General features: G+C 35.5%; 1 protein-coding gene across 1 annotated transcript in view; it reads right to left on the bottom strand.

Annotated features, from left to right (window-relative positions):
* Positions 1-14,590, bottom strand: part of lars2 (leucyl-tRNA synthetase 2, mitochondrial) — an 83,832-nt gene that overhangs the window by 22,955 nt on the left and 46,287 nt on the right. The window contains exons 8-11 of the mRNA XM_016544139.1: positions 12,279-12,386; positions 11,808-11,967; positions 8,351-8,466; positions 7,983-8,266 (exon numbers count right to left, since the gene is read on the bottom strand). Of these exons, the coding sequence (XP_016399625.1) occupies positions 7,983-8,266; positions 8,351-8,466; positions 11,808-11,967; positions 12,279-12,386 (668 nt within the window). The remainder of the gene's footprint in view (positions 1-7,982; positions 8,267-8,350; positions 8,467-11,807; positions 11,968-12,278; positions 12,387-14,590) is intronic.

Raw genomic sequence — 14,590 nt, 5'->3', positions numbered from 1 at the left:
GATTTTTTTGCACCCTCAGATTCCAGATTTTCAAATAGTTGTATCTCGGCCAAATATTGTCCTATCCTAACAATTATTTATTAATTATTATTATTATTTATTCAGCTTTCAGATGATGTATAAATCTCAATTTTGAAAAATTGACCCTTATGACTGGTTTTGTGATCCAGGGTCACATATTATTTTATTTCAGTTATTTCAAGTAATGAAAATGTTTTTTTTTTATGATTTTAGTTTCAGTTTTAGATTTAGTTAACTTTAACAACTCTGATAAGTGTTATAAGTAAGAAAGAAATACTTTTATTCTGCAAGGATGCATTAAATTGATCAAAAGTGACAGTAAAGACATTTATAATGTTACTAAAGATTTCTATTTCAAATAAATGCTGTTCTTTTGAACTTTCAATTCATCAAAGAATCCTGAAAAATAAAATACATCACAAGTTTCCACAAAAAAAATGTTGTTTTTTTTGCACAACTGCATTGATAATAATCAGAAATGTTTCTTGAGCAGCAAATCAGCATATTAGAATGATTTCTGAAGATCATGTGACACCGTCATGGCAAAATTCTGACATGTTGGTGTTATATCTTTCGTAAATCAGCATATTAGAATGATTTCTGAAGATCATGTGACACCGTCATGGCAAAATTCTGACATGTTGGTGTTATATCTTTTACTTGGATGCAAGTGAAATACAGCTGGATAAAACAAAAACTGTGTCCGTCTTCATTTCAGGCTGCAAAGCAACAAAATCTGATTATTGTAAAGGGGGGTGATTCTTTTCTATTCCCACTGTAAATAAACTAGACAAGAATCAGACATCTGATTCTAACACAATAAGGGATGAAATCTAAAACTAGTCAATTTCTAAAGACTTTCTTTCATTAACAATTGGAGCTACCAAAAACTAAAATCTAAAATCGAAATACAAAATGAAATGAGTTTTGAATGAATTTTTCACAGTAATAACCCTGCTGTGTGGTTTCTCAGCTGGCACCACTGAAATCCTAAACACGGAACGCCAGTCTCGCACCCAAAGCAAACAGCGCTTTGCATCCTGGGACATCTGTCAGTTTACAATACAGTCACACTTACTCTAACGAGTCTCGGCAGACTTCATTCGGCTAATCATCCGCATCAAAAGAAACTAATTAACGGCCGAACCCCGACCCGCACGCAGCGTGCGCAGATCCCAGCCCTGCTAATGTCAGTCCTAAAGTGTGCGGCCGGCCGACCCTCCCTCCACTCCAGTCTGAGAGAGTCCAGCCCGTCTTTGATAATCAGTCGAACGTTCAGACAATCCTGCCTATTATACTGCCAAGCGCCTCGCGGTCGCCTAGCAACAGGGCGAAGGTATAGCAGGTTAATTCTTTGAAAGCCAGGTGCCATCTGAGAGACGAGCATCCCACATATGAGCCGTAATGAGGTGCTCAGAGAGAGTGTTTATAGCGGATCTACACTGAGAAATTAGGGCATTATTATGCTTTAAAAAAACTGATTTTACAGTTTTGTTTTAGACTCGTTATCGACGAAATGGTGGAAGTGTGTGCGGCTGGCCTGATAATACACTGGACACAGAATGTCATGAGAGGAAGCCATTAGATACACACTGACAAGAGAAAGCAGCTCAGCAGTGACAGCTGCGACTGTGTCCGAAAACTAGAGTAAAGCTGCAGCCAGTCAGTATAGTTACCCAAAAATGAAAATTTGCTGAAATGTGCTCACCCTCAGGACATCCAAGATTAGGGTGAGTTTGTTTCTTAATCAGATTTGGAGAAATGTAGCATTGCATCACTTGCTCACCAATGGATCCTCTGCAGTGAATGGGTGCCGTCAGAATGAGAGTTCAAACAGCTGATAAAAACATCACAATAATCCACAAGTAATCCACACCACTCCAGTCCATCAGTTAATGTCTTGTGAAGCCAAAAAAAAGTGTGTTTGTTAGAAACAAATCCATCATTAAGGTGTTTTAACTTCAAACCATTACCTCCTCCAGTTATTGCTTCCTCCAGTGAAAAAGTCATCTTGTCTGAATCAGGAAAGAATATATATAAGATTATGGACTATTTATTATTATTATGGGTTATTTTAGCCAGAACTAAAATAACCACTTGTTGGACTGGAGCGGTGTGGATTATTGTGATGTTTTCATCTCGTTCTGACGGCACCCATTCACTGAAAAAGAAAATCTATATCTTGGATGGCCTGAGGATGAGTACATTTTCAGCTCATTTTCATTTGTGGGTGAGCAATTCCTTTAAAGATGACACAAAATGAAAATTCACCCAGTCTATTTTCTAAAGGCATGTTGTAGATCCTAACGTGAACAATTCATCTGTGCATGTTTCTTTTTTTTTTTCAAATGTGTTGACCTTGTAATGTTTAATCAATGTTTTAGTTGTTTTTGTGAAATTCATTGACTTTCACTGTATGGACAAAATGTAATTTTTAATTTTCATTTCTGCAGTGTTGTGCTGGATAGCCCCGCCCACAGTAAAATCCTATTGGTCCAATATCCCGCTGTACATCAAACACTTTCTGAACGGCTGTTATTGTGGCATGTCGCATGGCATTTTTGAGTTAAGATAGGACCTGAGAGTGGATTTTAAAGATGTCCTCCTGGGGTACTAATTAAACAAATTACCTTTACCCTTGAAACTGCATTAAGCGAACAATTCACACTTGCTATTTTTAAGTGTAATACACCAACATAGTGTAGCACCATCCAATCATTAGCTCTCATTTAAACTCTAAAAGTCCATACTAAAGCCCCGTTCACACCAAGAACGATAACTATAAAGATAACGATATTAGCGTCCACACCAGCGAACGATATCGTCTGTTTATTCTAAGCGCACGCACGTCTGCCGCTTTAAATTCTTGAGCTCGTTACAGCAGGATGGATTCTGATTGGCTGTCAGTTTTTTATCGTTCATCAGCTGGAGAAAAATCATTTTGAAAGTGATTCCAACGATATCGTTTCTCTTTGTCTATATCGTTATAGTTGTGGTGTGGACTCTGCTATTCTTTAATATTGAGAACTATATCTTTATCGTTATCTTTATAGTTATCGTCCTTGGTGTGAACGGGCCTTAAAGGCTTTGCTACTACTAGCTAGTTTGTAACTAATTCTGTATTTGTTTGCACCATTTGTTTTTGAGATAAAGCTCTCTGTAAAGTAATATGTAGTTGCATAATATGACATTTACCTTCAATGCAATTCAATCAATCTGCTGTTTTATTCAAATTATTACTCCTGGTTGCAAATATTTCGTTTATATTTAGAGTTACGTTACTAAGTTTAATGGTGCAATGCAAAAATATTTAGTAGTGCGTAACCAGCCACAGAAAACCAAAGAACATTTTGAAGCAATGTCACCACAGGCAGATTTTTCCAGGTTGAAAGCGAGTTTTGTGAGTGTTGTTTTGTTGTGTGTTAGTGTCCCACAACAAACATTCAAACATATAATCAGCACCAAAATCCGGCTGTGAGATCTTTCTCTGTTTTTTATCCTCCGATTTCAATTAAGCTTCTAACAGCGAAGCCAGAGACAATATCACAGCTCAGGAAATGACTCCTCTTTTCCTCAAGGACGAGGCAGATAAGCACCATCTCTCTCTTGATCTGGTTTCCGTGTCTTTCTCTCTCCGCAGCCACTTCGCTGAATGTAGGCGATCATTTAAAGAAATAAGGTGATTTTCTTTGAGGTCTCACAGATCAGAGATGATCTGGTCTCCTCGTCAACACAGGAACAAGCAGGGCAAAAACGTCACCGTCTGAATCAAATACTGTAATTCTACTAGTTACTACAAATATGACAGATTTCACACTGATTTACTTCAACTTGACAAGACTGAACTTATACCAGTGATGAGATTTTAGCATGTTTTAAAAGATCTGGAATTTAAAAAAAAGGTAACTCTTTAGTTCAGGGACCAATTCTCACTATTAACCAGTTGCTTATTAGCATGCCTATTATTAACATATTGGCTGTTTATTAGTACTTATAAAGCATTTATTCTGCATGACCATATTCTACATCCCTAATACCCCATACCTAAACTTAAAGGGTTAGTTCACCCAAAAATGAAAATTAGGAGTAAAACACAGCCTAATTTTCATTTTTGGGTGAACTAACCCTTTAACAACTACCTTACTAACTATTAATAAGCAGCAATTAGGAGTTTATTGAGGCAAAATTCATAGTTAATGGTTTGTTAATAGCGAGTATTGGACCATAAAATAAAGTGTGACCAAAAAAAAAAAATTTTTTTTTCCTTTTTTTTTCAAAAAGGCGAAATTTGGGTTTGTGGAGGTTTCTAGTTCTTAACAACTTACAATAGAACATTTATAAATAATAGAAATCAAGATTTATAAATGATTGTTCATTGATACTTCATGATACCTAATGCATGAACTAATATAGAATCTTATAGGAAAGTGTTTTTTATATGTTTTGGGTGGTATCCTCCATTACACAGATGTCTTATAACTTATATCCAGTGGAACACCTCAAATAGCAAAGAGTTTAAATACCTGAAAAGAACTAAACTTTAAAAAACATAAAAATTAATTCAGAGCATCCAGAAACACAGATTCAAGTCCAAAACTACACTACTACAATACTTCTGATGTAACACAGCGAAGCACCTGCCCTCATTTCTACAGCTGTTGCAGTATTTCATCAGTGGCTGGACAGACCTGTTACTCATTAACAGATCATTTCAATACTTTTTTCAAATTTCTGAAGGCAGCCAAGGCCATAAAGCAGAACAGAACATACAGGAGCTTAGTCCATAATTCATAAAGGTTCAGACACTTAAAGGCCATGATTCTGCTCTGTACTTGTCTGTATAAATAAACAGTGTTTGCATAGTATTTATAGTTTAACTGTACCATTTGTAAGACCATTAGTTTTTTAATTAGTTAACACCATTAGGTTTGGCTGCACTTGACAGCTCGTAACAGCCGCAGTTACTAAATTAAATAAAATTTTGAATAAATGTAGTCTAATACAGTACATTCATATTAGATTTAATATGAAACAATAACATTTCTGTCATAAAACCAGTTGCTACAGTAAAAAAAAAAATCTTAAACATACTTATATTTAGATTTAGATTATAATTTAGGGGGAGGCAACATTACTAGAACATTGTTCTAGAAAGCATCTGATTGGACAAAATATTTAAGTGCAATGTGAGTAAGGTTGCACTGCTATAAAAATGTTACTAAATCCATGACGATAATTATTTTCATGGTATGGCTGATACCAGATAAATGGCAGATGTGACCAATCTATACTACTTTGTTAAAAAAAAAGAAAAAAGCACTAAAATTAAAACACACTATTGCTACATGTACACAGCAACACACACGCACTTTTGTTTTAAGAGCGGTTTAGGAGATAGAGCTTGTAAAATATTTGCCTTAATCAATCACTATTTCATTAAATTAGTGCTAGATGACTATTTAACTCTTAAAAGAGGTGGAAAAAAATAAATATCCAAAATTGCCAGATAAATACCCAAAAATGACCTATATAACAATAAATTGAAAATGTGCCAATATCGGTTGATAACCAATATGGTGAGAACATATTGTGCATCCCTAATTGTGAGTCTTTTTAAATTCTCAGAGGAGAGAAACTGTAAATTTGAAATGAATGTATTCAAATGTATGCATTCAAATGTGCACATTTGAATACATACATTTTATAATCCTTTTATTCACTGTAGACTTATAGGCTTATGAAACTTTGTTTACTTAAAATTGTTCATCTTGTCTTGCTTAAAAAGGAAGCAATTAGTATTAGCTCTTAACTGAACATTATAAATATCTGCATCAAATCAGCCATCTGCCACCCTGCTTTCTAGATACTGGCATCAGTCACTAAAAACCCATAATGTTCGACCTCTACTAATCCACAATTCTGTGTCTATGTATGCAGAGTGGGTATTTTACAAATGCATGAAGTCAGGCAGCTAAGACGCATTTGACTCTCCATTCATGCGTCTATCCGACAGAGGATTTTTGTAAAAATGTCACCAGCTTTCAGTGGCTCTGCCAGCATTAGCGCGCTTCATGGTCAGAGAGGGTCTATTAATACCCTTCACAGTGAGGAGGTGCTATCTGTGCGCACATCTTCACCACCTCCATGACTCAGTGGTAATGATCCCTGTAGTCTCCAGGGGACAAGTGCTCCCTGAAACAAGCCACTTTAGTCTGGCTGGGTCTGAACTTGGCTCTGTTTTGATGAGATCTGAGACAATGAGTTCTGGTGGAGTCTGCCATTATTTCACATGACAGAGTGGGAGTACAAAGACTCAGATAATGGAAGAAAATGATTCCACTTATATTACAATGCCACCAGATGAAACTCTTATCAAACACTTTTGATTTTCTCAGAGTTCAATGTATATTCCCGAATTTCGTCAAAGAAACCAAACTGCCTGACCTCTAAATCTGAGAAGAAATTTCCACCGAGAAAAGGCCTAGTGATCAGTGCACATGCTCCAGACAGCTCTGTGGTGCTCATATGAGGGATGCAGGTTCGAATTCAACTGTGCTCAGTGTGTTCTATGTAGGTACTGTCCTTACTCAATCTAAAACAAAACAAAAAATAAAACACCAAAAATAAAAAAGGCAAAACAAAAAACAAAGCAAAGCAAAAAACTTAAAGCAAAGCCAAAGCAAAAACACAACAAAACAAAAAAACTAAAACCAGCCAAGCTAAGCCAAGCAAGGCAAAGCAAAGACGAAGCAAAAAGCTAAACTAAAAAACAAAACAAAAATGAGCAAGTAAAAAACAAAGCAAAACAAAGTGAAACAAAACAAAAACAAAGCACAGCAAAAAACAAAAACAAAAAGCAAAGCAGATAAAACAAAACACAGCAAAACAAAAAAAACAAAACCAAGCCAAACAAAGCAAAGCAAAAACAAAAAGCAAAGCAAAAAATAAAGCAAAGCAAAAAACAAAAACACAACACAACAAAAAACAAAAAACAAAACCGAGACAAGTAAAGCAGAGCAAAGCAAATCAAAAGCAAAGAAAAAAATAAAGCAAAACAAAACCAAAACACAAAACAAAGCAAAAAACAAAGCAAAGCAAAACAAAACAAAAAATGGTAACACTACAATATGGTCTCATTACTTAACGTTACTTAATGCATTAACAATTAGAAATACATCTGTTAAAAGTATTTATTAATCTTTGTTAATAAAAATACTGTTATAGTTGTTTATTGTTATTTCATGTTGGCTCAGGTCCATTAAATCATATTAAAAGATACAGCTTTTTGCTTTTAGTTATGAATTGCTAAATATCGAAATGAACATTAACTAAGATTAATAAATGCTTTAGAAGTATTTTTATGACCTTCTATAATATGTAAATATAATAATATTCCTATATAATCAAATTCACCCTTCGCCGGGAGCTTGATTGACAGGCGATCTGACCAATCATAATTCTGAATCTGCAATTTGTCCGACAAACAACCCAGACAGGAGAGTAGATTAACATCGGTCGACTTGAACTTGAAAAATGGTGTGTGTTGACGTCTTTCTGCGATTGAACAAGAAACCTTCTGATGTTCATTAATGTTTATTTCGTGCTATAACTAGATGACCGGTTCATGTGCTGCTTGAACTGAGGCACTACAGCGATCTGTCACGACAAATAAAAGAGCCACAAAATGGTATTTATTGTTTGAATTTTTGACAAAATGTGAAAAGCTGAGACTTTTTTTCATTCCAAAAGTAACCTGCTCTGTCTTGTCTGTCGGCGTGTTGTCAGTATCCTCTTTGCTCCGCGATGTATTTTTTACTACGTGAGAACGATGTGTGCCGTGAGAGCGCCGTGACTTATCAGACGGAGCAACAGTAACTAACTAATATTTAGTAAAAAATACTACTAACAGCTACTTTTGAATGACTATCATTGTAGTTCTTTACTCAAACTCTTGCACTTACCTCGGACACTGGCATCTCAGCCAATCCTGTGCCGTCTTTAAGGGCGACGCCCCTTTCCCTGAGAGGGACGGTACTTTAGGTAACATGACTGGCAGCTCCTCCACTGGAACTGGCACAGGCCCGCATGCGCTGCAGTGCACTATGGGAATGGGTGTGCCCCAGTAGCGCTGCCTCGAGATCAGCCAATCACGCAACTTGGCACTAGTGAGGTATCCACCAGCGTTCCTCTCCCGAGCTTTCTGGGTAACAGAGTTAAAAGCTTCTGCCCGGCTTTGACCTGTGAACTACAGTGGATGAGATGATCCGGATGTGTAACCGGTTAGCTGGTTAACCTCTGCTCTCATGTTTAACCGTGATGGTGGGTTTACCTCATCTGAGTTTATTAGAGTCTGTGTTCCGTCTTGTTCTGTCTTCAGAACAGAAATCCAGCTCAAACCCAGACACTGAGCCAACTCTGCTTCCTGCTCACTGCTATCTGGGATGCCTGTTATAAAGAATAAAAAAGAAAGAGTTGTTTAAAAAAAAAAAAAAAAGCATTGTATATATCTAATGTTAAATGAAAGAATTGTGACTCTTTGTGGTTGTGAAACAGTTAAATTCTGGAGAACTGACTCCATCTAAGGGTCACTTCATGTGTTTTTACTTATCAATTAGCAATCTAATTTGTTAAAACTTTTCATATACTATTGGCCACATAAATGTGTCTCTGCAAAATGAACAGACATTCAATCTTAGCTATCCAATCAGAGAAAAAGCATTTGGTATTTTGTATCTAACGCAATTGCATTTGTGGGTCAAAATGAACGTGTCAAGTTTGTGGAAACAATCTTTTTTTCATGTTGGTTTCACAACTTTTTTGCTGAAAATATAGAATTTATACAACATACAAGTCTTTATGGAATGTCAAGCAGTGTAACCATTAAGAAAAACATATGCTTAAACACTGAATGCATGTAAGTGTTAATCATTATTTAAAAATATAAACAATTATTATATTGCTGGAGTAAATAAATACGATTTTCTTTTTAATTATGAATATCATTCTTAGAGTTTACCATTTGAAAACCTGAACTACTTTTGCAATGTCATAAAAAGATCAAATTAACAAATATTTGTATGCATATTTTATATACAAAATATTTATATATTTCAAAATATATACTGTTTTGTGGTTTTCACACACGTAAAACAAAAAACATGTGAACTAAACAATACTGTACTGATTTGGTGGACAAACTGTTTTCAAATATGAATAAGATTTTAAAACAAAACTGCTTCACCGTTTAATTAAAATAATAACAAAAGTTTATTCAAACAATACATTACACAGAATTTCAGGATTTTAATTACATTACATTTTCAGGTTGGTTAAAGCTTCTTGATATTTTCTCTAAATCCGAATTTAAAAACATTTTCTTGAGTGGATTCATTGTATAAATTAAACATTTTAATGAGCATCATGTCACTGACTTTCATTCATTTTTTAAGCATGCCATAAGTGTTTAAATACTTTTTGGAGCAACTGTACATGCAATGACAAACGCACAGAAGAGGTTAAAGAACTGTTACAGAAATGCTTAATGCTGGAGTACAGCATGCTGGGAACTTTGCTTTCTTCATGTAAATAACTTAATAAAATAAAAGCTAGTGATGCAACAAAATTTCAGCAATCAAAAAATTTAGGCTGAAATGGCAATTTTCGGTAGAGAGCCGAAATCATTTACCTAATTAGTGCTTCTCCTATGGTGCTTTTACTTTGTTTTCGTTTTTTTCTAAAAATACAGTAAAAAACATTTTAAAAATCTTAATCTGCATAAGTGCATTAGTAGATCACCATTACATGAATGCAGTCATTCTTTATTGTCACTTTGCTTTCTTCATGTAAATAACTTAATAAAATAAAAGCTAGTGAAATTTAGAAATTTCTAAATTTCTAAAAAAAAAGCTAGAAATTTCAGCAATCAAAAAATTTAGGCTGAAATGGCAATTTTCGGTAGAGGGCCGAAATCATTTACCTAATTAGTGCTTCTCCTATGGTGCTTTTACTTTGTTTTCGTTTTTTTCTAAACAGTAAAAAACATCTAAGGGTCACTTCATGTGTTTTTACTTATCAATTAGCAATCTAATTTGTTAAAACTTTTCATATACTATTGGCCACATAAATGTGTCTCTGCAAAATGAACAGACATTCAATCTTAGCTATCCAATCAGAGAAAAAGCATTTGGTATTTTGTATCTAACGCAATTGCATTTGTGGGTCAAAATGAACGTGTCAAGTTTGTGGAAACAATCTTTTTTTCATGTTGGTTTCACAACTTTTTTGCTGAAAATATAGAATTTATACAACATACAAGTCTTTATGGAATGTCAAGCAGTGTAACCATTAAGAAAAACATATGCTTAAACACTGAATGCATGTAAGTGTTAATCATTATTTAAAAATATAAACAATTATTATATTGCTGGAGTAAATAAATACGATTTTCTTTTTAATTATGAATATCATTCTTAGAGTTTACCATTTGAAAACCTGAACTACTTTTGCAATGTCATAAAAAGATCAAATTAACAAATATTTGTATTCATATTTTATATACAAAATATTTATATATTTCAAAATATATACTGTTTTGTGGTTTTCACACACGTAAAACAAAAAACATGTGAACTAAACAATACTGTACTGATTTGGTGGACAAACTGTTTTCAAATATGAATAAGATTTTAAAACAAAACTGCTTCACCGTTTAATTAAAATAATAACAAAAGTTTATTCAAACAATACATTACACAGAATTTCAGGATTTTAATTCCATTACAATTTCAGGTTGGTTAAAGCTTCTTGATATTTTCTCTAAATCCGAATTTAAAAACATTTTCTTGAGTGGATTCATTGTATAAATTAAACATTTTAATGAGCATCATGTCACTGACTTTCATTCATTTTTTAAGCATGCCATAAGTGTTTAAATACTTTTTGGAGCAACTGTACATGCAATGACAAACGCACAGAAGAGGTTAAAGAACTGTTACAGAAATGCTTAATGCTGGAGTACAGCATGCTGGGAAATTGTTTAAGTATATGCGTAAAAAAACACTGGAAAATAACTAGAGCGGTGAACTCCATACACATCCCTGATGCATACTGTAGATTCTCCTTAAAGAATTCACACACACACACAAAATGTAATGACACTGCAGTCTCTGCTAGCCGAAATCATTTACCTAATTAGTGCTTCTCCTATGGTGCTTTTACTTTGTTTTCGTTTTTTTCTAAAAATACAGTAAAAAACATTTTAAAAATCTTAATGATCCCAAACTTTTGACCAGTACTGTATGCACTCTATTACATATTCATTATATTTTTACTTCATTATCTAATGTTTGTTTGAATAAATATGTCATGAAAATATATATTTTTTACTACAGCCACCATTTAAATGCTTATATTTCAACAACAAAATGAGTAGAAACATAATTCTGTTATTACAAATGTGTCTTATGTGCACTTTAAATGTTTGTACAAATGTTTGTTTTTATTTGAGTGTTGATGATTAAATGCATTTAATTCATTGACTGATTATTAAATAAACTATTTTCAGTTTTGGTTTTTGGAAAACTTTAATTTTGGTTTCAGTGTTTCGGTAAACATTTCATTTCAGTGCATCACATAAAAGCTTTAAAAGTGCTGATGAAATATGTTTCACTATTAAACCCTATTGAACTCCTTCAGTCTCCATAGATGATGTTCCTGAGAGAATCACTTCATGCACCTAACATCTGTGCCTTCAGGAGTGAGTGTGTGAGTGTGTGTGTGTTTCTCACCTCTGCCGGGTCTCAGGGTTCTGAGCAGAGCCGTTTTGAGGGTACTGGAGCCGTGCAACAGCCGGTGGGAGGGCAGGACTGAGACATAGGCCGCTCCGAACACAGCCTCTGGAGAACCGGTGTATGCAGCCAACACCTCACCTGAGTCACGACCATCCACCTGACAAACAGATGCAATAGATGCACACAGACTTTAATAAGCACAAATATCCTCCCACAACAGAAAACACAACAGACTCGAAGAAACAAAGCTGTACACGCAGTACACAGCCTGCAGCCAAACTCCGAATCAAACCTGATGAAATGCACCCGCTCATATGCCAGCATGGAAATTCATCATTTCATAGAAAGCGCTGTGTGAGCGGTTAGCAGTAAATACAGCTCTGAAAGAGCTGCGGAGCTGATGAAAACCAAATCCTGTCTGGTTGCACAAGAGCTGTAAGTGTATTTCACAGATGAAGCATTCAGTACCTTCATTATGTGGTTGAAAAAGCAGCCTGAGCAGTCGCCAATCCAGTTGGCCTGCATACTTTTGACTCCATACCATTCGGGGAGATCTGCCAAAGCATCCAGAAGAGGCTGCAAGACAGAATTCTGTATTAATAACTAATAAAAATCATAAATAAATAAATAAAAACATGGCAATATATTTATTTAATTGATCTAATCTCTCTAAATATACACTATCATGAAAAATTATGAAAAAAATGTTTTAAAAAAAAAGTTTCTTATGTTCACCAAGGCTGCATTTATTTGACACAATAAAACAGTTAACTTGTAAAATATTGTTACAATTTAAAATAGCGGTTCTCTATTTTAATATATTTTAAAATGTAATATATTCCTATGATGTAAAGCTGTATTTTCAGCATCATTACTCCAGTCTTCAGTGTCACATGATCTTCAGAAATCATTCTAATTCAAGAAACATTTCTGATTACCATCAATTTTGAAACCATCATACATCTTCCTTTTTTTTTCAGGATTCTTTGGTTTCAAAAGAACCACATTTATTTGAAACAGAAATCTTTTGTAACATTATATGTCTTTACTGTCACTTTTAATTAATTTAATGCATCCTGGTTGAATAAAAGTATTTAATTTCCCCCCAAACTTTTGTACATGTAAATATATTACCTATTTCTGGTTTGCCAACTAAAATATTTCCAAAACCATTGCAGTCTCAGTAGTGCCATTACTAAATGAAGCAATGCTTTAATAAATTGGTTAAGTGAATAATTCAACGCCTCATCGACGTTCCTTTACAATCCAGAAAAGTGTTCATGAGCCCCCCGTTTGTGGTCCCTATTTGCAATATTCTCTCCCAAGCGGTCAGGGATTAGCATGGTCATTCCCTGCTGGTAGATGCCACCACTACATCATTCAGCAAGACGAAAACTGAGCAAAGCTGTATATAGGTTGCACACTTTCAGGGAGTCCTAACCACCATTGAGATGAATGGGAAGGCTAATGGACAACTTTCTCCAAGTATTATAGACTTCCTTGATCTCTCCATGCTGATGTCATGCAGCCCCAGCTGTTTTAGCAAAAAAGGTCAATTGGCATAAAACGAGCGACTGCCTTCACATTACAAGTGAAGAGCAAAGCTTAAAGAAAACCTCACGAACTGCTCAAAGTCTCAACACACACACACACAGACTCAGGCTGAAAAAAGAAACTCTTGGGGGTGAAGGAGAAAGGATGAGGCAGCCGATGGAAAAGAGGAAGCTATGCATAATAACGAAGGTTCAGGCCGAAAGGCTCAGCTGGGCTGCCGAGCACTGAAAGGATGGGATATGAAAAGCTAACGGTTGGGGTTTGACATCTCGCTCCTCTCTGTCACTAGCCATTAGCGGTCTCACTCACAAGAGGCTTCGCTCCCTGAGCGCTAAACAAATAGAAAATAATTGAAGGGCCCCAAATGTTGTCCGCTTCCTCGGCACTCCACTCATTAGCAACTCGGACGCACTCGCAGGAAGGACATTTTATACTTGCACGAAGAGGCGGCAGGGGGTAGAGATGTGGCCGTCTCATTTTAGAGAGCTCAAATCACGGTATTCAAATCTTCAACTCATTTGAGCAGAGCGCTCTACAAAATGAGTTCTGAACAAGACAATGAGAGCAGTTTTTGAAATGCGTAAAGGTCCTGAATGTCATTCTTTCAGCTAAAACACTTTCTTCCAGTCTGATGTCTCGGGAGAACTATACATAAGCCAGTAGATTGACTTCTTGAAGTATGTAAACTGGTAATGCACTTATAAGTCTGCGATCCGCCGTAAAGCAAGAAGAAGAAGACGCGAACGCGCTCAGGACAGTTGGGACATTGCGGTGAATCAGAGGTAAAATACGGTTTAGTTTCTTGCACAGACCAATCGTTTCGTGTCTTTAGACATCAATGTATCGTCACAAGCCGCAGGGTTTAATTTGGTTTTGTTTGTGTATGTTTTTTTTTTTACTCTCAAAGCCGTGATTCCTATTCACTTCCATTATATGACTGACCGTTGCAGTCTGTCAGTCATATAATGGAAGTGAATGGGAATCACGGCTTTAAGAGTAAAAAAAAACATACACAAACAAAACCAAATTAAACCCTGCGGCTCGTGACGATACATTGATGTCTAAAGACACGAAACGATTGGTCTGTGCAAGAAACTAAACAGTATTTATATCGTTTTTTACCTCTGATTCACCGCAATGTCTGAACTGTCCTGAACTGTCCTCGACAGCCGGTGCGTGACGCGTCTTCTTCTTCTTCTAGCTTTACGGCGGATCGCAGACTTATT

Source organism: Sinocyclocheilus rhinocerous, unplaced genomic scaffold, assembly GCF_001515625.1.
Source record: "Sinocyclocheilus rhinocerous isolate Xijiao unplaced genomic scaffold, SAMN03320098_v1.1 scaffold369, whole genome shotgun sequence".
NCBI lineage: Eukaryota > Metazoa > Chordata > Actinopteri > Cypriniformes > Cyprinidae > Sinocyclocheilus > Sinocyclocheilus rhinocerous.
Note: the sequence above shows the minus strand (reverse complement) of the source record. Positions and strands in the feature narration are given on the sequence as shown.